Source organism: Tursiops truncatus, chromosome 2 (assembly GCF_011762595.2).
Source record: "Tursiops truncatus isolate mTurTru1 chromosome 2, mTurTru1.mat.Y, whole genome shotgun sequence".
Lineage (NCBI taxonomy): Eukaryota > Metazoa > Chordata > Mammalia > Artiodactyla > Delphinidae > Tursiops > Tursiops truncatus.
This window is the reverse complement of record NC_047035.1, coordinates 143,170,323-143,196,568: the sequence shown is the minus strand read 5'-3', so window position 1 is coordinate 143,196,568 and position 26,246 is coordinate 143,170,323. Positions and strand designations below refer to the sequence as shown.

General features: G+C 45.1%; 1 protein-coding gene and 1 long non-coding RNA gene across 4 annotated transcripts in view; both read left to right on the top strand.

The window, feature by feature from the left end:
- LOC109551828 (uncharacterized) overlaps positions 1 to 8,441 on the top strand; it is a 53,175-nt gene extending 44,734 nt beyond the window's left edge. For both annotated transcript variants that reach the window (XR_004525337.2, XR_002178527.3), the window contains exon 5: positions 786 to 8,441. This is a non-coding gene — a long non-coding RNA (uncharacterized lncRNA). The remainder of the gene's footprint in view (positions 1 to 785) is intronic.
- Positions 8,442 to 15,828: 7,387 nt separating this feature from the next.
- ABHD17C (abhydrolase domain containing 17C, depalmitoylase) overlaps positions 15,829 to 26,246 on the top strand; it is a 56,901-nt gene continuing 46,483 nt past the window's right edge. The window contains exon 1 of one of the 2 annotated variants that reach the window (XM_019945811.3): positions 15,829 to 16,779. In XM_019945811.3, coding sequence (XP_019801370.1) covers positions 16,187 to 16,779 — 593 coding nt within the window. In that variant the 5' untranslated portion in view covers positions 15,829 to 16,186. The remainder of the gene's footprint in view (positions 16,780 to 26,246) is intronic. The other variant, XM_004320681.4, reaches the window with a different exon arrangement.

Genomic DNA, 26,246 nt, shown 5'->3' with positions numbered 1-26,246 from the left:
TTCCAATAGCCACATTACAAAAGAAACAGGTGAAATGAATTTTAATAATCTATTTTATTTAATCCAATATATCTAAAATATTTTCAGCACGTGGCACTAGCCACATTTCAAGCGCTCAGTAGTCACACGTGGTGAGCGGCTGTCATACTGGAGAGCTGTGATCCAGACCCCTTCTCGAGAAATTCCTCACATTCATACACAACTTTAAAGGTTACAGAGATTCCCCATGCCTTTTCTAGTTTGTTCTGAGAGAGAGCTCAAATAGGTTTTATCCCTTCTATGTTAGAGATGAGAAAACTGAAGCTCGGAGAAATGAACTTATTTGCCCAAGATAACCCAGCTAGCATGAAAGCAGCGGAGGTGGGACTCAGATCCGGCTATTTCTCAATCTAATTATGTTTTGAATAGAGCAAGTGGTTCCCAAACTTGTCTGCACATTCAAATCACTTGAGGATCTTTTAAAATGTCCAAAGCCCAGGCCACGCACCACATGGGTTAAGTCACAGTATCTGGGGTGGGACACAGGCACCAGGAGTGTCTGAAGCTCCCTGAGGGTTTCAGTGGGTAGCCATGTCTGGGAAACACTGGTGTATATCCTTGATACTCAAAGTGTGGTCCATAGACTAGCAGCATGGGTGTCAGAAATGCATCATCTCAGTACAGCACAGAGAATATAGCCAGTATCTCATAATAACATTAAATGGAGTATAATCTGTAAAAATATTGAAACACTATGTTGTCCACCTGAAATAATACAACATTGTAAATCAACTATACTTCAATAGAAAGAAAGAAAGAAAGAAAGGGAGGAAGAAAGACATACATCATCTCAGATCTTGACCAGACCTGCTGAAACAGAATCCACCTTTTAATAAGATACACCAGGTGAGTCCAGTACACACTAAAGTTTGAGAAGCAGTATATAAAACATGCTCTTCTGCTTTTAGATGAAAGAAAACAATGCAGTTTTATTGTGGGGGACTGTTGAAAATGGCAGGAGTTGTGACTTCAAGTTCGTAGCCTTTATGTTTTCATTAAATTAGTATTATATAACGTAATGTTGTTTTCTCGATTTTATTATGACTGTATTTCTGAATGATTATGAACTCCTTATCTATTGCATACATGTGACTTGAAAAGACTCCAGAGAAACAGTCCTAAATCTCTTTCCATCCATTTCTCTCAAGCTTTAAATGGTACTGAACCTTTGTTTAACAAAATGAACATTTTTCCTCATTCATTCAGCAGACTTACTGAAAATTTACACTGTGAGTGATGTGGACAGGTGAGATGGGGAAGAAAAAACTACTGACGTGGTTCCTGTTTTCAGGGGGCTTACAGTTTGTAGCAGAAAGCTAATACACCCACCCAAATAGCTACAGAACAGAAGAGAATGTGGGTCATGAAATGAGGATGCTTAGATGAAGTGTCCTGTGATTCAGAGGTGGGAGAGGTCACTTCCTGCTACTGGGATTAGAGAGGCTGTCATTAAGAAGTGGCCTTTGTGCTGAAGGATGTAGACATTCAGGAGTGGAGGGAAGCTGTTTTTACAGGAGAGGACACCCTCTCTGGTGGGGCTTTAATCCTTAGGGCAATGTTGATGCGTCTTAATTAGGACGCTTGGTTGTAAGGGCCAGAAACTCAGCGCACTTCCTGGTTAAGGCAGAAAAGCAGATTTTTGGCTCACAGAATCCATAGATTGAACAACCAAAAGGTGGAGAGGCCTCTGGAACATCAGGAACCATAGACTCAAAAGCTGTCAGGACTCTTTCTCCCTATTATTATTACTATTTTATGTCACGGTCATCCTCTCTTATATGGAACTGGCTTCCTCAACATGACAGAAACATGATTGCAAAAGTTCCTATCTTTTGTTGATATCCTACACTTTCTAATACCAGAGAATAAAACCCCAGATATCTGGTATTTGCTTCAAAATCACATGGAAGGAAAGGAAGCAAGATAGAGCTGAAACAAGGTTGGCCATGAATTGATCATTGATGAAGCTGGTTATTAGGTACATGGGGGTTCATTACGCTCTTCTGTCTACTTTTATATATGTTGAAAATTTTCTTTAAATTAAAAAAAAGAAAATCCTTGAGAAGGAATTAGCAATATGTTAGCCTGTCTTGATCCTACCTCTGAATGAAGCCATAGTAACCAGGGGATGTGGTGAACTTGGCAACTCTTATAGTTGGGACTCCAGGGTAGCCAGGGAGGGGCTGTTCTCAGAAGAAAAGGTGTTTCTGTTTCCAGGGGAAAAGGAAGGGAGGAATCCGGGGTAGAGAGGGTCTGCTCCGTGCTGGCTCCTGGCTTTATTACCTGCCTCTCTCTCTTTCCATATTTCTGACCATCATCAGACCATCCCAGCTGCATGTCCCATGTGTACCCCTAAGTTGATCATCTGCAGGGTATTCTTCCCCCATTCAGTTGCTCCAGACAGAAATGTCTGAGTCATATTCAACGGATCCTGCTTCCTCACAATCCCCCATCTCAGTTTTGTCAGTTCTGCCCCTGAGATAATCATGTGCTCCATCTTACCCTTCCTATTCCCAGCTCCACTACCCGAATTCAGAATTCTCCCAGCCTCGATCCCACCAGAGCCTGTACTATCTCATACAACACAGCACAGCTGCCTACAACACCAACTTAATCATTTCATTCTCTGCTTTGTTGTCCCATGACGACCATAAGACATTAGGGTCATTCAAAATCTGGTCTTAAACTCCTTTTTTTTTTTTTTGGCCACTCCACATGGCATGTGGGATCTTAGTTCCCCGACCAGGGATGGGACATATGTCCCCTGCAGTGGAAGCATGGAGTCTTGACCACTGGACCACCAGGGAAGTCCCCAGTAAATGTATTTTTAAGAGTTTCTTTCCATTTGCACCCATTGGGGTCTATACACCTGGTACATTTATTCTTCTGTACTTTTGCATATGCTGCTTCTCCTATATGAACACGCTGGCCGAATTCTGTAAGTTTGAGCTTAAAACCCACTTCTTTCACTAAAATCTTCTCTCCCTTCCCCAGCAGTGCTCATTCCTCCTGTGCCGACTTACTTACGCACCCTTTGTAACACCATACGGTAATGATCTTTTCTGATTTGCATTCTTTTACCCTCAAGCAGCAACCCAGTTTCAATCATAATGAATGTACCCCCTATACATAAAATAGTGAGTGAATGTCTCAATAAATTTTAAAGCTACAACACAAAATAGGCTCTCTTGCTTACAAGGGATCCCCCAACTCTAGTTCAGCCACCCACTGAAGATTGAACTTTGTGTGTGTGTGTGTGGTACGCGGACCTCTCACTGCTGCGGCCTCTCCCGCTGCGGAGCACAGGCTCCGGACGCGCAGGCTCAGCGGCCATGGCTCACGGGCCCAGCCGCTCCGCGGCATGTGGGATCTTCCCGGACCGGGGCACGAACCCGCGTCCCCTGCACCGGCAGGCGGACTCCCAACCACTGCGCCACCAGGGAAGCCCTGAAGATTGAACTTTGATATAATCAGGTTCAGTGAAAGGGAACTCTCTCCTGACACGCCCATTCTACTTTTGGAGAGTTCTGGTATGGTTCTCCCTTAGACTGACCCTTGAATCCTGCTGTCTGCCACTCATGCCGGGAACTCCAAGTTCTACCCTAGGAACCTCTAGAAGGACAATCGGACTTTTGAAATCAGCTCTCATGTTCTTCAGTCTAAATATCAAACGTTCAAGGGACTTCCCTGGCGGTCCAGTGGTTAAGACTTTGCCTACCAATGCAGGGGATGTGGGTTCAATCCCTGGTCAGGGAGCTAAGATCCCACATGCCTCGTGGCCATAAAACCAAAACATAAGACAGAAGCAATTGTGTAACAAAGTCAATAAAGACTTTTAAAAAGTGGTCCACATTAAAAAAAATCTTAAAAAAAAATATCAAACGCTCTTTGAAGAATTCTTCAGAAGGCAGGGTGTGAGTAGCTAAGCCTCTGAGTGTGCTTCAGCCTGTCTCGAACTATCTGGATGTGTGGTTCCAGACTGCATGCAATACCCAGGTGTGGTCAGGTTGGGAACAGAACCTCAACAAGGAAGGAGTGAGAAGGATTGTGAGTGATATTGAGGACACACTTGACATTGCATAACCCAGTACAGTTTGTCATAGCAAGTCTCAGTGGCCCATGATGAAGAATGAAAGAGACAGGTGTTTGTGTTTATCCAGGGCTAGAGACTGGCAAGAGAACAGCCCTGAAGGATCACGGAGAAGAGGACCTCTCTTGAAATCCACTCCATCCAATTATATCATCTTCACGCCATCATCTTGGTCCCCCTGTACCTTGAAGACATTGACATCTAAAGTGAATTTGTTAAAAAAAAAAAAAGGAATTCCCTTGTGGTCCAGTGGTTAGGACTCTGAGCTTTCACTGCTGAGGGGCACAGGTTCAATCCCTGGTCAGGGAACTAAAATCCTGCAAGCTGTGTGGTGCGGCCAAAAAAAGAAAAAGAAAAAAAGTGAATTTGTTCAGGCTTTCCTCTTTACATTCTCAGGACAGATTGATGTATTTTAAAAATCTATCTCTTCTCTTTATTTGACACAGTGAAGGATAAGACACTTTTCACATTATTTTCCTAATAATATGTTGCTTAAAATTGGATAGATTCATGATCCCTTTAAGAGAGATTTCATAAGAAAATAAACTAAACTTTGTCTCATCAGACTTTCAGAAATGAATGGAGTTTCTAAGTCATCTATGGTTAGGGTTCTCCCATAAGTGTGTGAGAATCAGGCTTCAAGGCTGTGTGCCATGAAGGAATAGGTTTCCTAGATCTTTACTCTTGGCTGGAAGAGTATGGGGTGGGGGGATTGGGAGGGAATGTGTAAAACTCTCCCTTCTTAGGTTGACTATTTCAAAGAACAAGAATGGTGGAAATTAAAGCAGGGGTAATTTCTTAGTCATAACGGAAAAATTTCTGAGTATCAGAGTCTTCAAATAACATTGCAACAAAGTCAAACATCAACCTTCTTTGAAATAGCGGACGAACACTTGACTAGGGAGGGAATGCCCCTCAAGAGGGTTGATGACTACTTATGTCATGGGGACAATGTGACCAGATCAGAAGGGCTTTTGACTGAATTTAGAAGAAGAGAGAGAGGGAATTCCCTGGCAGTCCAGTGTTTAGGACTCTGCACTTTCACTGCCGAGGGCTCAGGGAACTAAGAGCCTGCAAGCTGTGCGGTGTGGCCAAAAAAATAAATAATAATTTTTAAAAAAGAAGAGGAAGAGGGAGACAAAAACCTAGAAAACCTGTGAAACCAGGTACGGTGGAAGACAGGTTCAAGGTATACAGGAAGAACCACATGGTTCACACCAGAAAATTATTTGAATAATTATATGAATGACACATACAACCTCTGCTGCCTGCATAGTAACACACATTTCACTGGCAATGTGGATCTGAGATCACGATGTAGTGTAGTAAATACAGTCTTGTAAGAATAGGCTGAACTGGTGTGATAGGAGCTCAAAATAGGAATATAAGGATTAAAAAGGGTATACACTTTTTAAATGACCAGTTATAAGGGAAACTGGACTAGCGCTGCAGACCCACAGAGCATGACCGTATATTGAGGGCCAGACACTGCACTGGGCCCTGGAGATGTGATGATAATTGAGACAAACATGGTTCCTTCCCTCTTGGAGCTTACAGTCTAGTGGGGCTGAAGGTAGAGAGGGTGACCTATTTAAGGAACTGAGAGAAGGTTCTTGTGAGGTAGGGAGTAGTTAGAGACAAAGTTAAAGAACTCAGAGGCCATATGAAGGAGTCTAGACCTTATTTTCCTATCAAGGGGATATCATTGCAGGATTCAAAGCAGAGACACGACATGATCAAATCTTATGGGGGACAAGAATTGAGGCAGAGACTACAAGCTAAGACAGCAATCTAGGCAAGAAAGGATCATAGCCTGGGTTATGGTAGGGATGGATTCAAGCACAGTTAGGAATTAGAACTGGCAAGACCCAGGTCAATTGGAAATAGAGAGTGAAAAAGAAGAAGGAATCAAAGACAATATCAAAATTTCTGGCTCTGTCATTCAGAGTTGAAAATACGGGAGGAGGTTCTGGCTCACTGAATGCGGGTTGGGGAGAAAAGCTCGGTTTGGGACATGTTGAATAGAAGGCGTCTGTGGACCATTCAAATGGAGATGTCTGGGAGGCAAGTGGAAGAGCAATTTAAAGATGTGGGGGCAGGGACTTCCCTGGTGGTGCAGTGGTTAAGAATCCGCCTGCCAATGCAGGGGACACAAGTTCGAGCCCTGGTCCGGGAAGATCCCACATGCCGCGGAGCAACTAAGCCCGTGCACCACAAGTACCGAGCCCATGAGCCACAACTACTGAAGCCCGAGCACCTAGAGCCTGTGCTCTGCAGCAAGAGAAGCCACTGCGATGAGAAGCACGCACACTGCAACAAAGACCCAACGCAGCCAAAAAAAAAAAAAAAAAGACGTGGGGCAAGTGGTGGGCTACTATTCATGATTTAGAAGTTGAGATTATCCAGAGAGAAGCCCTCAGAATGATATTATGCATTTGCCCATATCTGTGAAAGAGAATTGGAAGCAGACTGCAGAATATGTACCGTTTTTTTTTTAAACACCAATTCCATTCATACTTATTCCACAACATTTTTTTTTTAAATAAATAAATCTATAAGGGTTCGGTGCCCTGGAGGTTTTAGTCTGTCCAAGTAAGAACATAATTGTCTTCTTGGGGGACGTGGCAACCATCAAGAGCTAAACGGAGAATGGAGATGTCTATTAATATTTCAACAAGAGCTGTATTATTATTGTAAACATGGGAGTCCTAGTTATTGATTTAGAAATTATTGACCTTAAAAGTGTGTATCCCTCATCCCTGACTTTTCATTTTTCTTTCTCAGCTGCTCAGGTTGGGGAAAAACCTTTCCTAGCATTTTACACTCAGATGGATTTGCAGAGGGCCCGAGGAACTGTAGAGGTTCAGTGTCTCTTAGAATTCCCAACTGGTGATAAGGTTATATGCTGTAAAGACAGACACAGTGCTCAGGTCAAGAAATTCTCTTGACTTATCAGAACTCTTAAGAATGCATCTCATCATCTCCTGGGCTTAAGCTATATCTCAGAAATTAGTGGGATGCAAATTATTTGACTTGCCTGTTTGCATAAGATGTCCTTGCCATGCTTCAGGGCATACCAGATACAATCATACCATAATTACAGGAGAGCTCTGGGGACTGGCTTCAATTAACCAAGCTTCTTCTCAGTTATTATTATATTATCCATATTTATAGCATTTGACATTTCCACAGTGCTCTTTAATCATACTGTATGTGGGTTGCCTTAATCTAAATATTTCAACATACTTGGGATACTGGCTGTTCCTGTTCTCTGGATCTTCCAGATGGAGAAACTAGGCATGGACCAGTAGCCAATGATAGAACCTGAGAGTTAGTCCCAAGTCATTTGGACAGGCCAGTGATGGTTAAGCATTCACACCGAAAAGCAGAGGCCTGCTGGGTAAAGTTGGGTAGGTCAATGGGATGCTAAGAAACGGGACTAAAGGCAAGAAGACACTGTCTTTAGTTCAAAGGTCTGAGGACTGGACTTGCCCAGCCAGAGCAATGGAATCTCTGGAGCCAAGTGTCCTGACAACCACTATTCTATCAAGGCAAGAGCTGTTGTAGCGCTTCTGCTACCATTAAGCTGAGTTAACTCTGACTCCCTTGCTCCTTCTTCCTTGGGTCTAATAGTTCTCTAGGCTGGACAGTGGAGCTTGGGGCAGGGAAGGGAGGGTTGTCTGAATCTGAGATACTGAATATAGGACCCCACAAGCCATGTGGGATGGCCAAAAAAAAAAAAAGGAACAAGGTCAGAACAAGCATTCTGGGCTGTCCGGTCCAAGGAGTGGTTAACAAGAGAATCTGTAAGAGGTTCGATGGGAGGGAAGAAGAAGGGTGAAGGAACAGGAAGTTGTAGTCAGGGAAAGGAATGGCAACCTCCCGGGAAATGAAACCGTGCCACGTGATAACAAGGGCCAGGTGGTGACAACCTGGTCAGAAGACATGAGGCAACAGAGAATTGTGAGGTCAGGCTCTTCACCTGGAGTGCTGTCACTGTGAGCACCACCTTCATCATAGGGAAGGGAGGCAGAGAAGGGAGGAGAGAAGGAGGGTAAACCCGCTGCAAAAGAAAAACCCACCACGGAGGAGAAAAGCACATTCCTGGGCTAGGCAGGTACCAACACTGTGAAAGCCCGTGCAACCAGATAATATGGACTCCAAGAGAGAAGAAGAAATGGTTCTTGAGGCTGGGGTGTGGGTTATCTTGTTCATCTTTGTATTTCCTGCAGAGACCACCATATTTCTGGCACATAGTAAGTCTCGGTAGAGCTCTGCTTAACTCAATTGTAATAAAATTATTTTGTTCTCATGTGAATGGAAAATTACTTTATGTTTGGGATGTTAATTTTTGAAGAATCTTAAACTAGCCAGAAGAACGTTTTTCATTATTCTAAAGTACTTTCTTTCCTCCTTTTTTCCCCCCGGTTTGGTGTATAATAAAATTTATTATTCCTTTTAAGTTATAAAATAAAACACGCCCAGAACTAAAAGAATATACACATCTACCAGAAACAACCAACCGACCAAACCAAAACAAAACCCCCATAATCGCATTGACCAGTGATTTTTTTTTCTGGGCCTAAAATTTTAAAGTATATTTACTTATTGTTGTACATATTTTTGTGTTGTTCTCACTCAAAATATCGTGGCTATTTTCCTATGATAACAAATATGGTTCTTTCATTTCAGTTTTAATGGCACATATGGGTCTATTGCCTGAATGTGCTATCATTTTCTTTTTTAGACTTTGATGTTCTCAATGTTTTGCTTTGTTTTTTTTGCCCTTCTAAACTGCGCTGTCATAAACATCCTAGTACTTAAAGATCTCTGCACAAAATGGATTATTTCCTTAGGCTAAATTTCAACATGAATGACTTGATTACAAATTTGACTTGTTTTAAGCATTTTGATATATATTGTCAAGCTTCCTTCCAGAAAGTTATATCAATTAATACTTCCACCAGAAAGTTGTATCTGAGAGTGCTTCCTTTTCTAGATCATATCCAACAGAGCACTAGTGTTTTTTATTCCTTTTTCTTTTTTTTAATTTGGGTCAATGCAAGAAGGTTAAAAGTAAACTTTTAAAATTTGCTTTTTTAAACTGCGTCTAAACTTTTTTCATATACTTATTGGTTATTTGTACTCCTTTTTATAAAATGATTGTTCATATATTTTGTTCATTTTCCACATTGGGGTGTTTTGTCTTTTTTTTTTTTTAAATGAATTCATGGCAAATATTTTGGCCTAGTTTTTCAAAATCCTAAAAATCAAAAAAATGTAAATTTTTTATTATGGGAAATTTCCAATATATACAAAAGTAGAGAGACTTGTATATGAAACCTTCATGTACTCATCAACTCAGCACCCAGATTCGACAATTATCAACTCATAGCTAATCAATCTTGTTTCCTTTTTTTTCTTCTATTTCTTTCTTTCTTTCTTTTTTTTTTTTTTTAGCAAATCTTCAACATCATCTCATTTCATCTTTAAATATTTCAGTATATAGAAGACTGAAAATTACGTAGTCAAATCACCAATTTTTTCCTTTGTGGTTTCTGCCTTTGGTATTAAGCTCAAAAATATATAAATTTTCATCTGTATTTTCCAGTTGTCTTGATTTCCTTTTAAAAAATTTTTGATCCATCAGAATTGAACTTTATCTTTTTTTCAAATATTTAATCAATTATCGAAATAAGTTAATATAATCCTACAAATTTGAAATATCAACTTTATCACACCTGAAATATTTACAGACAGCTAGATCTGTCCGGTCTTATGCTAGTATTACTGTTTTTTTGAGTATGTTCTTTCATTATTATAAATTCCCTGGAATAACACTATAGATCAATCATTCATGTACGCTGTTTTCATGTGCAATTATCCAAAATTCTGGAAAAAAACACCCAAAACCTTAAAATTGAAGCTTGATATTGTTCATTATCACCTTAAAATTAGATTTGCAAGCTCAGCATAAGAAAGGCTGTTCCTTCCCACTTCCCATTAAAAAAAAATCACTTATATAACCTAACTATTACATCTTTGCACATTAAAAAAGCAATTAGAAATTACTAGAAATTGAATTCCAATAACTAGTAAATATGTTTTGGATTCCTATTACGTGCTAGGACATAGTGTTTGGTGCTGATTGTACAGGGAAAAGCAAGATGGACACAGTTCCTATCTTCAAGTATCTTACCAAGTCCAAATTCTGTGATCAATTTCAGGGACTCTGGACCTCCTATTAAGAATCCTGAATAGGTGATAGGATGAGACTAGTTAGAAATGCAGGTCTGAGGACCTAATCATCCATGAGAAGAATGGAACTGTGAAAACACCTATCTGTGTGTTGCTGGTGTTTTATTTCTTTCAATCCTTATCTCTGCAGTGCTTTCTCAGCATTTCATGGATCTCCTGAGCTCTCCCCAGCTGGGTTCCAGTGACCTCATTTACAACACTTTTGATAAGAGCCCTCAGGCTGAAAAAGGTTCTGGGAAAAGATACTTTGCCTCCAAAAGCTTTTAGTTGAATGGTGGGCCCTTCCCCTAATTAACAGGGGCTTAGATTTCCTGGAATTGCCTCAAGTGTCATCTATACTATTTTCAAAATTATGAGCTTGATTTTCTTCACATTTCCAATGCATTTAATAGATATCGTCTCAAAAATCTATCCCATCTTCAGGCATACTTTAATATTTTTTATTAAATGGGGGAAAAAGCAGGATTCAGGCATAACTATTCCATTGTCGATCAACAAATATTCTTTGATTTTATTGAGAAAGCAGTTAAGAACAACGTAAGATCTTTTGCTTTTGATTCCTGAATCCGATTCCTAATTATTGCATTAGGCTACAGGTAACAAAATACTCAACTACAGTTACATAAAGTGACTTATCATCCTCACAGAATAAGAAGCCTCCGAGATGAAGGCAAAGCTGGGCAGCTATCCAACGATGCCACGAAGGATCTAGAATTTTATCTTTCTTCTCCACCATCTTCAACTATGAAATTCACCCTCATAGTGGCAAGGTGGCTTCCATAGCTCTAATAATAATAATGCCTGCAACCCAAGTGGGAACCAAGGGAAAGGGCAAAGAGAAACATTCCAGATGAGTCTGGCTCTGTTAAGTCTTTCCAGAAGCTCTGCACATAGAGACTATTAGCCAGAACTGTGTCCCGTGGCCATCTTCACAGCAGGGGAGGCCAGGTGACTGTGCTTCTTAACTGGGAGCATTGTTACCCAGAACAAAACCTGAGCTCTGTTGATAAGAAAGATGGGGAGAATGCCACAACTCCTTAGACGGAGGACGTGTGTAGTCTATTCCTGCAGGGGGATGCTGGCATGGGCTTTGGACTTCTGTGTCTTCCACAAAGCCTGTCCTTCAATAATACTGCCCAAGACACAAGGTACGGTCTTGATCTCTTGATGCACTCACTAAATCACTCACTCATTCTTTACTTGATCAATTTAATAAATATTTACTGAGCATCTTCTTTTAGCCAGGCATGGAAGAAACGGTGGTGACCAAAATAGGTATGACCCTTGCCCTCACAGAGCATCCAGTCCTAAATTTAAAAAAAGAAAAGAAAAGCAGAAGTAAAACAGGGCACTCATTTTTTTTTTTTTTTTCCTAATTTGGCTGTGCCACCCGGCTTGCGGGATCTTAATTCCCCGACCAGGGATTGAACCAGGGCCCTGGCAGTGAAAGCACCGAGTCCTAACCAGTGGACCGCCAGGGAATTCCTGGGGAGCAATGTATCTTAGATTTCTCTTTTACCTTGCATCGAAACCACCATATTCAGTTTTGAAGCATAAATATCCTCCTCTTATGGTCAGTGAAAAATGGCTCATTCTCCTCTACACTGCTGACACAACTGAGGCCATCTCGACCCACTCAAAATCAAGCGGACGGATCTGGTAGAAAAGTTCAATGTGTAAAGGGCCAATACTAAATAATTTGAGACCAAGGCATTTAGCTTCTTGGAATATCGTTTAGTTTACTGACCCAGACTGGCTTAGCAGGATGCAGAGTTAGTCTGAGCAGCAGACCAATGAGCTTGTTGAGGGCAGGAGGGACTGTGTCTTAGCCACCTTTGCATTCTGCACATCAGCTCAGTGACCGAATCATGGTAAGTAGCTAGTAAATACGTTTGCTGATCTAGACCCAAACTTACGTCTTTCTCTACTAAAATGTAGGAAGAGCCAAAGAGACATTCTTTAAGGTCAAAGTGAACAGCTAGTAATCCCTGACTTCTGCATTCTATAGGGCAAATTTATTCTTCCTGTGCTGCATGTTGAAGTTCTCCAACCAATATGCCAAGGCACGCTGCCACATTTGTTGTGGGTGTGAGAGGTGTGCAGATACTGAACCCCTTCTGTCTGGGGAGGCTGAGCCCCCCGGGTGGGAGGGGGCATTGTCTCAAGGGGCCACACAAACTTGACCATGACTGTGTGTGGCATGGGGTGAGAAACATTTGGGAGCTCTATTCTATGGCACAGGTAACATTTTGGTTTTAGGTGAAACTTCATGAAGTTTGAATAACTTAAAAACAGACTTCAAATACATAGTTTGAACAGTCTTTGTCAACCAGATTTTTTCTTTAGCCAAGTTTTTGAATAGTTCAAAAACATCTAAAAATGATTTTGGTGAAGACATGGTCTTTTGAAACCAGGTCTGGAAGGTTATTGAAATCAATATGGGCAATTTCACTTAAAAGAGGGTCTCAATTTAATATTCCCACAAACCTGAACCAACATACTCTCCAGGGAAATAAATGCTCTGTTTGTTTTTTTTTTAACATCTTTATTGGAGTATAATTGCTTTACAATGGTGCATTAGTTTCTGCTGTATAACAAAGTGAGTCAGCTATACGTATACATATATGCCCATATCTCCTCCCTCTTGCATCTCCCTCCCACAATAAATGCTCTTTGAATCCACCTCTGTGTAGCCTTCCAAGAGGATGAAAATAAAAACCAGGCTTTTATTTATTTATTGGTATTATACTCCATGACACTCCACAAATCCTTTAGGGATGTAAAAAAACAAATATCTGACTTTAAAATGTTCCTAACAATATTAACACTACTATTACCAGGCCATCTGGAATATAAAGCTGGTCTCTTCCACCAGCTGCACGTTAGACACACCAACTTGGGACTCTCACTCTTTCATGAACTGCCATGTTATTCAAGTCCCATCAAAAGACAGAGGAGGAGAGCAGTATTGGAGAAAGACTGACCAAGGGGCATGTTAAACACTTTTTCATTTCAGTTCCCCAAATCCTATTTTATTCTGAATAAGACTAGGGAGTAACACTTGGCTATCACCTTACCTTCCCACAGAAATATCACCATGGAACCAGGATTCAAAACCATTTCCTTAGCTTTTACAGGGATTTGGGGGTTTTTTTGTTTGTTTGTTTTGTTTTGTTTTGAATGCATGGGGAAAAGTGTTCTGAATCTTCTGCCAAAACTTTAATTAAATTGTAAGGTACTTGAAAGCAGGGGCTGTCTTATCTTTATAGCTTCAGCACAAAAGTTCTAACATCCTAGGTGCTGTGAGCATGAAAAACATTACATCAGTATATGTTGAATACAAGAAACAAAGTGCCTAAACAGTAGCAAGTTATAAAGCTTTTTAGAAAGGGAAACCTAATCTGCAGAAGATAAAATTTGGTTTGGGGTGAAACATCACCAAGTGCAAATAACGTTAAAATAAGACTTCAAATATTTAGTCTGAACAGGCTTTGCCAACCAAGTTTTCTTTAGCCCAAGTTTTTGGACAGTTTCAAAAACATTTAATAACTATTAATATTTTAGTGAAGAAATAATCTTTTAAAACCAGGTCCTGAAGGTTATAGAAATCAGTAGGGGGACTTGCCTGGTGGTGCTGTGGTTAAGAATCTGCCTACCAATGCAGGGGACACGGGTTCGATCCCTGGTCTGGGAAGATCCCACATGTCGCAGAGCAACTACGCCTGCGCTCTAGAGCCCGTGAGCCACAACTACTGAGCCTGCGTGCCGCAACTACGGAAGCCTGTGCACCTAGAGCCTGTGCTCCGCAACAAGAGAAGCCACCACAATGAGAAGTCCGTGTACCGCATCGAAGAGTAGTCCCTGCTCACAACTAGAGAAAGCTCGTGTGCAGCAGTGAAGACCCAACACAGCCAAATAAAGAAAGAAAAAAGAAATCAGTATGGGTAAATTCATTTAGATGAAGGTGCTCAAAAATACACCTTCGACTGATGGCGCAGTGGTTGAGTCCGCCTGCCGATGCAGGGGACACGGGTTCGTGCCCCGGTCCAGGAAGATCCCACATGCCGCGGAGCGGCTGGGCCCGTGAGCCATGGCCGCTGAGCCTGCGCGTCCGGAGCCTGTGCTCCGCAACGGGAGAGGCCACAACAGTGAGAGGTCCGCGTACCGCAAAAAAATAAATAAATTAAAAAACACCTTCCACAAAAGCCACAACGATGTTTAAATTCTCCTGGATGTCTGTGAGTTAAAACAACAGATCCAGAGTGGTGATGCTGGCAACCTCCATGTGTTTAGCTGCCCTGCTGGCAGTCCAGGAAGGGTATCTCCTGTCAATTCCTGAAAGAGAATTTAGCTGCCAATTCAGGAGGAGAAAGGAAGGATAGAAGGCTCTGCGAAGTTGGCACCGGAGCTTACTCAGTCTCAAGGCACTGAGAGTAATATTTGGAGGGGGGAAAAAATCACGTAAAGGTGCATGCCAAGATTACAATGGATTTAAATCATTATAAAATCTTTCCTGATTAAGACCATTAAAAATCCGGGGCCCGAGAAACAAGCCTTGAGAAACTAGCACTGTAAAGGACGCCTAGCTGCTACTAGAAAATCTACTGCCCGTGGGATTAGAAATGACAACGGCCACGTGATATATTGCTAACTATACAGTGCGGCCCTGTTATAGTAGCTGACTTTTATAGATACAGGGATTTACTAAAGGCCCAGTCATGTCCCTAGGAAAGCAATACTGTGGCTACATATGCAGAAACAGCCTCCTGTAACAGGGAAATACAGCGATCGCCGCTCTATCCCACACCACCAGTACCCTTTATGGTCCTGAGACTTTGGGAAGAGGCAGTTCAGAAAGCACCATGGACCCAAAGAGTCAAGTATTTCAGGTTCATTCCAACTCTCTTCCACTCGTTAAATTTTCAATAGATTCCCAAGAACCTCCATGCATGAGAAAACTTGGATTTGAGGAAGGGAATTTCAGGGGGAGGGGAGAGAGGGGAATGGTCCGATCGGGGAGGATACCCGCGCCACTTCCACTGTCCGGCCTGGGGATCGGCCCACCTGCCCCACGTGCCTAAGCCCGGGTACCCCGCTCCTCCGGGTCCCTGCTCTCCTGTCGGCCCTGCGCTCCTGTCGGAGAGCCCCTGTCGGCCCCAGGTCGTGCTTCCCAGGGGGCTAAAGGTGCCGGCGCCCCCTCCAGGGCCCCCTCTGGGGATCTGCCCCCTTGCCCCCCACGCAGACCCCTAAGCCGGGCGCCCCATGCTCCGGGCCCCGGTCCGTCCCGGGAAGGAGGACTCGCTTCCCAGGCCAGAGCAGGTGCCCGCGCCCTCACACGCGGAGTCGGAGGAGGTGGCCGGGGAGCCCCGCCCAGATGCCGAGCCCGGCGCCAGGGCCCGGCCGGGGCGCGGGCGCTCGGTAACCCGGAAGTGGCGGCGGCGGCGGCGGCGGCGGTCGTGCGGGAGCGGGGGCCTGGGGGCGGTGCGCTCGAGCCGGCATGGCCGCCGCCGCCGCCCGCTTTGTGTGCAGCGCGCGGGCCCCAGACGCCCGCGCCTCGCCCGGCCCGCGGGGCCGCCGCTGACCCGCCCCGACTCTAAGCTCGGCGCCCGCCGGGCCGGCCCCGCCTCCCTCCTCCTGCACTTCCCCTCCCCCCGTCCTCCTGCCGCCGGGCGGGCGGGCAGCAGCCGTCCTCCGTGCTCTGCTCGCGCGCTCCTCGCCGCGCGCCCGCCCGCCCTCGCACCCGAGCCAGCCTGCCTGCCTGCCTGCCGTACTGGCGGCGGCGGGCTCGAGGCCGCCCCGATGCCCGAGCCAGGCCCCAGGATGAACGGCTTCTCGCTGGGCGAGCTGTGCTGGCTCTTCTGCTGCCCGCCCTGCCCGAGCCGCATCGCCGCCAAGCTGGCCTTCCTGCCGCCCGAGCCCACCTACACGGTGCTGGCGCCCGAGCAGCGCGGCCCCGGCGCCCCCGCCCCGGCCTCGGCCGCCGCCGCCGCCGCCGCCACCGCCGCGGCCCAGCCGGCGCCGCAGCAGCCCGAGGAGGGCGCGGGCTCGGGGCCCGGCGCGTGCAGCCTGCACCTGAGCGAGCGCGCCGACTGGCAGTACTCGCAGCGCGAGCTGGACGCCGTCGAGGTCTTCTTCTCGCGCACGGCCCGGGACAACCGGCTCGGCTGCATGTTCGTGCGCTGCGCGCCCTCCAGCCGCTACACGCTGCTCTTCTCGCACGGCAACGCCGTGGACCTCGGCCAGATGTGCAGCTTCTACATCGGCCTCGGCTCGCGCATCAACTGCAACATCTTCTCCTACGACTACTCGGGCTACGGCGTCAGCTCGGGCAAGCCCTCCGAGAAGAACCTCTACGCCGACATCGACGCCGCGTGGCAGGCGCTACGCACCCGGTGAGCCCGGCGGCGGTCGCCAGGCCTGGCCTGCCACTGCGGGGAGGCGGGCTGCGGGTCCCCTGGGGGCCTCTGGGGCGGCCTGAGAGGAAGGGGGCCCCTCGTCCGGGGCTGTGGGCGAGCAGAGACCCCCCACCCCACCCGCCGCCCCGCGGCCGCCGTGGATTCTCTTTTCTTCTCGCTCCCTGGCTTTCTCTCACCCCCTCCAAAAACTCCGCCCGCCCTCGGGTTCCTGGAGAGTTCGGACTCGGAGGATTTTGCCTGCTTTGGCGCGCCCGGGTGCCCCCGATCCACCGGCTGGGTCTTTTGTGGTTCTGGTTACCGCAAGTGGCAACGTTGGGGTGCTTAAATACCGGGCAGAAACAGCTTGGTTCGCGTTTAGCTTGTGTGAGCTGGCAGCCAGAGGCTGGAGGTCCTCGGGCTGAAGTGACCTTGGGTAAGGCGCGCGAGTCTCATACCTCTGTTTCCTTCCTTGTAAAATCAGGGGGCGAGACGGGAGGACTTCCAAAAGACGTTCCGGTTGTAAAGTGCTCGGCGGGGCCGTGTCTGGGCATCCGTGGAGTCAGCCGCAGGGTCGGGTGGTGTGAAGTTTGCCTCCTGGTGGGGCTGAGTAGCTGGCACTGCGGGCAGGGAGTTAGCTCGTGCCTGTGGGCCTGGCATCTTCCTCAGAGCCTCAGTAAAAACCCAGGATGAGTTGGAATCTTACGTTACAGGGTTTGGGGAATCTCTTGACCTTGAGTTAGCATTCACAGGAGAACGACAAAGTATTTTATCGAGGAAGGGCCTTTTATGTGCAAGGCAGAAATTGGGGGCGTGGTTTCAGGGCTAGACCTAGTAAGACCAGCAAACAAAACTTGAGTGTTAGTCCGAGTGAGGCAGAAGTCTGGTAAGTGGGCAAGTCGTGTCACCTGTTTGTGGTCCGGTTTGGGTATCTATGATTTTGCCCCGGCCACCTGGTAGCAGGGATGGTGAAAATACCTGAGATCATGTCTCCTATGACATCCGATTGCTTCAGATGAAAGAGTCCCCAGAATAAGTTGAATTGGCACTGTTACGGCTCTTGACACGTATAGTCTTTATCTAAAATGTTTGCTCGGCTCATACAGACTGCCAGCATTAGTGATCTTTGTCTCCATACATATGCTCATAAATTACCCTGTGCCTTTCTGGGAAAATGACTTGTCCAACAGGGAAGTACTTAGGATTTAATAAGTTGCTTATTCATGTTCTCCTGAAGTCCTGAAGTTCATTTGGATGATAGCTTTTTGAAAGTGGTTTAGGCTGAGATGGTACCATAGGCAGAGACACTGAGTCAGAATCTACAAGTTAAAAAGCCACCTGTTCCAGTAAAGGGTTTCAAAAGTATGTGTGTCACACACAATCAATAGATTGCTAGAATTTGCTGTTGGTAAAGGTATTAAAAATAAGGGTTGGCATTAGATCTTTTTAAAGTGAAACATTAAAATCCTACCTTGAATAGGTTTTATGATAAAATTTCTGCAGAACACTGTTCCTGTATGTGCCTGTCTGGATTAGAATGAAATCCTTTCAGATATGCGTGTCTGGATTAGAATGAAATCCTTTCAGATGTAAGGCTAACCCTTTGCTCTGAATATGCAGGTGTGTCTGTGTTACAACATATGTGAGGCATAGTTATTTCCTGGAGACTTGTCATATTTAATTTAATTAAGGGTATTGTTTTAGGTAAGGTTAAATTTTGAATTATGTGCTGGTATAGCTTAACTTTGCCCGGGATTTATTCAACTTTATACCAGAACTCATGTCTAGATTGAGTTACTCACCTGTAAAATAGGTTAGAACTTAAAGGCTAAGTGAGAATCTTAGGATTTGAAGAAACCTTTCACATCTTCTTGTCCTGTGCTTTTCAAACTTTTTTGGATTGTGACCCCACAATAAGAAACACATTTTACATCTAGATCAAGTGCACACATACACATCTGTGTCTATATATCAGAAGCAAATGTCTCACAAAACAATATTTTTGCCTGTGGGCAATACACATGCAGACTATTTTTTTAAAAAAAATAAATATATTTATTTATTTTTGACTGTGTTGGGTCTTTGTTGCTGCGCGCGAGGTTTTTCTAGTTGCGGCGAGCGGGGGCTACTCTTCGTTGTGGTGCATGGGCTTCTCATTGCAGGGGCTTCTCTTGTTGCGGAGCACAGGCTGTAGGCACAAGGGCTTCAGTAGTTGTGGTGTGCAGGCTCAGTAGTTGTGGCTCGCGGGCTCTAGAGCGCAGGCTCAGTAGTTGTGGTGCACGGGCTTAGTTGCTCCGCAGCATGTGGGATCTTCCCGGACCAGGGTTCGAACCCATGTCCCCTGCATTGGCAGGCAGATTCTTAACCACTGCGCCACCAGGGCAGTCCCACTATGTTCTGTTTTATTTCATATTATTTTTTTTTTAAAGAAGAAGAAAAAGAATGCTGGTTGTAAAGGACTAAGTTTATTTCCCATATCATTTATGGACACTGTCCTTGTGCACCCTCATTTGACGGAGAGCTGGGGAAGAGCAGTAGGTCTCTTGACTGCTGGTTTAGTACTCTTTCCACACCATGCAGTCCTATTCATCAGATTTCTCTAGAGGTGCATTTACATGTCTCTGTTATTCTAATAGGCTAGGAGTTACTTGACTCAGAAGCTAAGCAGTCCCTTAACCACCTCCTCTCGGCTCTCTGTAGTTTTTCTGCTCTAACCTTGCCTGGAAGATGCCCTCTTCTCTGCCCATGTACAGCTCCGTTCAGGTCATTGCCACGGCAGCAGGACCTCCCCCACCCCCCCCACCCCATGTACTCATTGTTCCGCGGCTGCCTCAGATCCCGTTTTGCACCCCCAGCCTTCATGTCTTCCTCGGGGATCTTTCTCTTTTCTGATCTCCTGATGAGAAGAGACACTCAGAACACTGCTCCGAACACTGATTGGAGAGCCCACCCTGTCCTAAATCATCTCCATCTCTACACTCAGGTGTTATTCCCCCAGGAGGGATGTAAGGTGTGTGTGTCAGTGCCGTGCATTCCCCAAAGTACCCAGCCCAGTACTTGCCCTCCCTCCTCATACTCACACCCGGCCCTTTGTATATGCCCCTTTCCTATGCCCTGAATTCTCTATCCTGTCTGGATCCTGACTGGGTTCTGGGACGCTTGGTATTCCTGTGCACCTGGTACTCAGCTCCTTTACCTGCACTTATCACACTGTGTTGCTGTGTCCTGTTGTGTGACTGCATCCCACTAAGTTGAAAGTTCCTTGAGGGCAAGGCCTCCCTGTCTTCTGTTTTCCCAACAACCGGCAAAGTGCCTTAAGATAAGAGACACTCATTAAATGTTTGTTTAATGGGTTGCACATATGGGTGCCCCATAAACAGATGGGATAGATTCAAACTTTCCTAATTTTCTTACAAAGAGTTGCATCTATTTTACCTCTAGGGTTTGATATCCATGGGCATGACCATAGGCAAAGAAAGGGGTTACAACGTGTTGGCTTGAGGTCTGATCCACTTTGTATCTATTATATGCCCATGTTTGCAACATTGAAGTATCTGTATCGAACAGAAGAGTAACAATAACCCTTTTGTATTTCTCTTCATCCTTTCTCCATTACTATCTGTGCATGCTCCAGTGAGCTGCCCAGTCCTTGATGGAGGACTTCAAACACAGATACTACCTAGTATTTCCATGGGTAAAGGTAGCAAATTCCCTAAATGATGAGCAGTAGAGTGGGCCAGTAATCTAAAATAAGGGTTTGGGGAGGAAGTAAATTCTAAGGCAAAAAGGTGGTCATTGCTATTTGGCCAATAGATGATTATTTTAAGCATTTGAAAAATGACTGAAAAGGGTGTAGAAGAGAGGTGGGATTTGAAAGAGCCAGGGAGAGCATGGACTCGGCATGGAAGAAGTAAGTTGGTGTTTTATTAGGTTCGTACAGCTGTAGCAAAGTACCATAGACTGGGTGGCTTAAAAGCAACAAAAATTTCTCAGTTCTGGAGGCTGGAAGTCTGAGATCAGGGTGCCAGCATTGTCAGGCTCTGGTGAGAACCCTGTTTCTGGTTGCGGACTTCTCATCGTTTTCTCACACGGTGGAAGGGGCAAGGGAGCTTTCTTGGGCTGGTTTATAAGGGCACTAATCCCATTCATATGGGTTCCACCTTCATGACCTAGTCACCTTTCAAAAACCCCACCTCCTAATAACATCACCCTGTGGGTTAGGTTTCAACATATGGGACATGTGCATGCATGCACGCGTGCGTGTGCACGCACACACACACAAACACAATATTCAGCCTACCTGCAGTTGGTTTTATTTATTTTATTTATTTTTAATGAATTAATTAATTTTTTGGCTGCATTGGGTCTTTGTTGCTGTGCGCGGGCTTTCTCTAATTGCGGCGAGCGGGGGCTACTCTTCGTTGCGATGCGCAGCCTTCTCATTGCGGTGGCTTCTCTTGTTGCAGTTGCAGAGCACAGGCTGTAGGCGCGCGGGCTTCAGTAGCTGTGGCACGTAGGCTTAGTACTTGTAGCTTGTGGGCTCTAGAGTAGTTGCAGTGCACAGCTTAGTAGCTTAATTGCTCTGTGGCTTGTGAGATCTTCCCATACCAGGGCTCGAACCCGTGTCCCCTGCATTGGCAGGTGGATTCTTTTTTTTTTTGCGGTACGCGGGCCTCTCACTGTTATGGCCCCTCCTGTTGCGGAGCACAGGCTCCCGTCGCGCAGGCTCAGCGGCCATGGCTCACGGGCCCAGCCGCTCCGCGGCATGTGGGATCTTCCCGGACCGGGGCACGAACCCGTGTCCCCTGCATCGGCAGGCGGGCTCTCAACCTCTGCGCCACCAGGGAAGCCCGGCAGGTGGATTCTTAACCTCCGTGCCACCAGGGAAGCCCCTCGGCAGTCGGTTTTAGAACACAGAGAGACAGTTGAGAATCTAAACATGGTGGAGGCCTTGAAGGTTAGGGCATGTTTTACATTTGAGTTACTAATACACTTTATAAGCATGTTGTGACTCTGAGCAATTGAGGGAATGAATTGGAATCACTTAGAAATATTTGTAGAAAGGACACTGTGAAAATCAACGTAGCCTTATTGGAGGGTAGTGTCGTCATTTGAGCTGGTGTGATTAATTTGTGCAGTAAAGGCTGCCCGTTGGTTAAGGTGGGATTAAGTAGGCGGATTAAGCCTCCTCAGCACACATCCTTCAGGGGTCTTCTCGGATGTGAGCTGACTTAGGCTGCAGAATTGGGACCTGTGATTCAAGAGGGAGTGAATCAAGCTGATTTGAAGGTGTAAACCCAAACAAGCAAATAACCCAGAGGATGAGGTGTAAGTTAGACAGAATTTTGGCTGGAACATTTTGATCTAGAGCAACAGGAGAGTAGAGGCATTTATGATTCAATATGTTATTAGTGTTTCCCATCACCATTCACAGAAGTGGTTTTGTGCAATGACTGTGGACGAGAGAGGCATTTGGTAACACTGGCAGAGAAATTGACCTCATCAGAGAAAGCAAATGCAGAGAGAGGAAGGTAAATAAGAACTTTCAGGGAATTCCTTGGCGGTCTCTTGGTTAGGACTCTGCGCTTTCATTGCCAGGACCAGGGTTTGATCCCTGATCAGGGAACTAAGATGTAAGATCCCGCAAGCCGAGAGGCTGGGGTTAAAAAAAGAACTTTAAATGCCTAGGTACAAAAGGCAAGTTACTTACTATTTCTTTCACTCATTCATTCTTTCAGCTAATAAACCATTAACCGTTGAACACACATATATCGATACTGTGATCATACCAGACACTAAGGTTTGCTTGAGTATCGTTAATCTCAAACGCTGTCTTTTTTGTGTGAAAGGATGGACTAAATTTTAGAGGCATTTTGAATATGTAGCCGTGTGTTGCTCTTTTATAACTTTTGCATCTGTGATTCACAGGATCCGTAATTGGAAAATCCCTAAGTCATGGGAAGGCTGTCGTGGGTATCCTCAGGTAGTGAGGGCCTTGAAAAGCACCTTCTTCTGTTGGTTGTGAATGTTGTTTACAGTATGACTCAGGATGGATTTCTCCTGGGAGCAGCAAAACAGTTACTACTTTCCCGAGAGTGTGGAATTTAATGACCTAACTTCTTTATTCTCAGTTTTCTCAGAGGGAATTAATTCCACGGTGCCATTAAAGGAAGAATGCTCATGATTTCTTCCCGAGTTTGACTGATTAGCGACAAGGAAAACAGAATGTGTTATAAATAGTGTGTTATGTGAATGCACAGTGATCTTTCTAGAATGGAAATAGAATATCAGCGTGCGGTTCAAGGCAGTCAGTGTGAAAATATCCCATTAGGAAGAACGCAACTCCTAAGAAGAGACCTTTTGAAACTGACATTGGGGACGTGTGTTTTGGGGGTTCACTTAGAGCCTCTTCTTTAATGTCCCCACCGCCCTGCTCCAGTGCCCTCGGGCTGTACCTGGTTCTTCAGGCTGCCCTCGCCATGCCATCAGGCAGGATTTCTTCCTCTAGCACAACAGAATCTGCGCTGTCACCCCTATCCCACCAAAGCTTACTTTCCCATGGTTCTGTTTTTTGAGGGGCCTTCCTTTCCTCTAGTAACCCAGATGCCAAAGATCTGACAAGCCTTTCCATGTTTCTGCGTTAATGGTCAATAACTCCTTAATGGGTTTCCTCTTCCTGTTTTTATTTAGGGCAATCTTGGAGGCTCAGTTTTCTAAAATTCAGTCTGAAAACTCTACTAGTGCAATGGCATGTTGCACTAGTGGAAGAGCCCACTCTTTTTTTTTTTTTTTTTTTTTAATTTTCTGAAGAAGTCTTTAGAAATGATACTGTCGTGAGGTCACTTAGATCAAACCCTTAAGTTCACTCCCGACCTTCTGCTACTGCTTTCACTTCCCTCCCTCTCTCCAAATTTAGTAACTACTGTACCCATATTAATAACCCCGCATAAGACTCCAGAGTCTGGCTTCAGGAATTTTACTGTTCATCGTGGCAGCAGATTTACCTTCTCTATTGGATTTTGCTTACGCTAGTGTTGGAGGCCATAAATCTGCTCCATTTTAAGAAGCTTCATGTACATAGAGAATGGACTTGAGGACACGGGGAGGGGGAAGGGGAAGCTGGGATGAAGTGAGAGAGGGGCATTGACATATACGCACTACCAAATGTAAAACTGATGGCTAGTGGGAAGCAGCCGCATAGCACAGGGAGATCAGCCCGGTGCTTTGTGACCGCCTGGAGGGGTGGGATAGGGAGGGTGGGAGGGAGACGCAAGAGGAGGGGATATGGGGATATATGTATACGTATAGCTGATTCATTTTGTGATACAGCAGAAACTTAACACACCATTGTAAAGCAATTCTACTCCAATAGAGATGTTAAAAAAAAAAAAAAAGAAGAAGCTTCAGGTACAAGAATCCAAAGTCTCAACACAGATACACTTAGGAGATCGTGAATTGGATATCAGAATGATTTTTTTTTCAGGATTGCTTTAAATAATAAGTTTGCTGATTTGTAAAAGACTTAATTTGCGAAAATTAGATGTACACAAAACTTTTTGAACTAGGGAACTTAGTTCTAATTCCAGCAGTCCCTCTAATCCATGATGTCACTCATGCAGGGAGACGCTCCACACTTCTGGGCTTTACATTCCATTGTTTTAAAAGCAAGGGATTCAACTACAGTAAGTCCGCTACATACGAACCCTCAAGTTGCGAGCTTTCAAAGATGCGAATGTGCATCTGGTTCTGGCAAGGAACCAGAACCTGTGCCATCCACGTCAGGTGTGAGTGACGTTGCAGCTCGCCCTCCGTCTCCTGTTGCTGACGATCCTTCAGCTCTAGCATCTCCCACCTCCTCTCCCTCCTCCAGTCAGTAACTCTTCTTGCCTGTTCACTCGATGCCAGCCCCTGGATGCCAGCTGTCGTACTGTGCTACTGTACTTTTCAAGGTACCGTACTGTTAAGAGTCAAAATGTTTTCTTTATTTTTTGTGTTTCTTTTATGTATTATTTGTGTGAAAAGTATTATAAACCTATTCCAGTGCAGTACTATAGAGCCGACTGTGTTAGTTGGGGACCTAGGCTAAATTTTTTGGACTTATGAACAAGTTGGACTTGTTTCGAACATGCTCTCGGACCGGAACTGGTTCATATGTAGGGACTTACTGTACATGGCTTCTGAGGTGCCTTCTTTAAGTAAGGCTGTGTTTCATGATTTTCAGAGGAAGTACCTCGTGTTTTTGAATTTGCTTTGCCTGACTACACGGAGAAACTTGGTGGATTCAAGTCTCTACAGTGGATCTCAACCCTGGCTGCCCTTCAGCAGTTCCAGGTAGATTTTATCTTAGAGAGAGAGAGAGAGAGAGAGAGAGAGAGAGAGAGAGAGAGAGAGAGAGAGAGTGTGTGTGTGTGTGTGTATCTAGACACATTCATGTGTGTGTATCTGTGTGTGTACATATATATAAGTGAGCATGTATTCAGTCACGTGTGTGTGCTTCTGTGCGTGCACGTGTGCAGCCAGGGTTGAGATGCGCTCACTTAGAAACTTCAGTTAAAGATTGGCCACAATTACAATTGGTTAACACTTGAAGAAAAGAGTATATGCTAGGGAAGATTTTTTTATACGCGTATATAGCTGGTTTTAGTTGAAGGTCTTTGGTGGCCAGGAACCCGTTAGCGTGGACCAAGATGGGGAGTAGTTGTTGAGAGGACACAACCATGTTCTTACTTGCAAGATTCCTGAGCCTCCCGGGGACTGAAGCTGGGGACTCGAAAGCCGTCTTGGCCCTTGGCCCTCACGCTCTCAGCTTCCTCTGTGTGAGCTGGTGCCTCCCAGCTCCTTCTCTCTGCATGCCTGGTCCATTGCTCTTTCTACAGCAAGTCTCTTCCCTGTTCCTGGTCTCTGCGCATCAACTTCACCCCAGCTGTGCTTACCCCCGACTCAGCTGCCCAGGAACTGGTCTCCCTCTGGCTTCTAGAAACCTCGTTCCCATTCTTCTTCTTTTGTAAAAAATTTTTATTGGAGTATATTTGATTTACAACGCTGTGTTAGTATCAGGTGTACAGAAAAGTGAATCAGCCATACATATACATATATCCTCTCTTTGTTAAGATTCTTTTCCCATATAGGCCATTAGAGAGCACTGAGTAGAGTTCCCTGTGCTATACAGTAGGTTCCCATTCATTATCTACTTTATATATAGTAGCATCGTTCCCATTCTTGAGTCCCCCAGTTGTACCCCGGGATAGTGATGGCCGGGGCCGAGGCGTTGTAAGTGAACAGGGCTCCTTCCTTGGGGATAAGGTGGGGCTGTGGCTGGGATAGGCACTGCCCCGCACAGCCATCACTAGCACTTCTGGAGGGGGTTGCCCGGGGCCGTCTCCACTCTTCACTCAGCCCCTGTGTGCCCCAGCCTGTGACTGGCCAGAGAGCACGGACCTTGAAGAATAGATCCTAATTAAGAGACC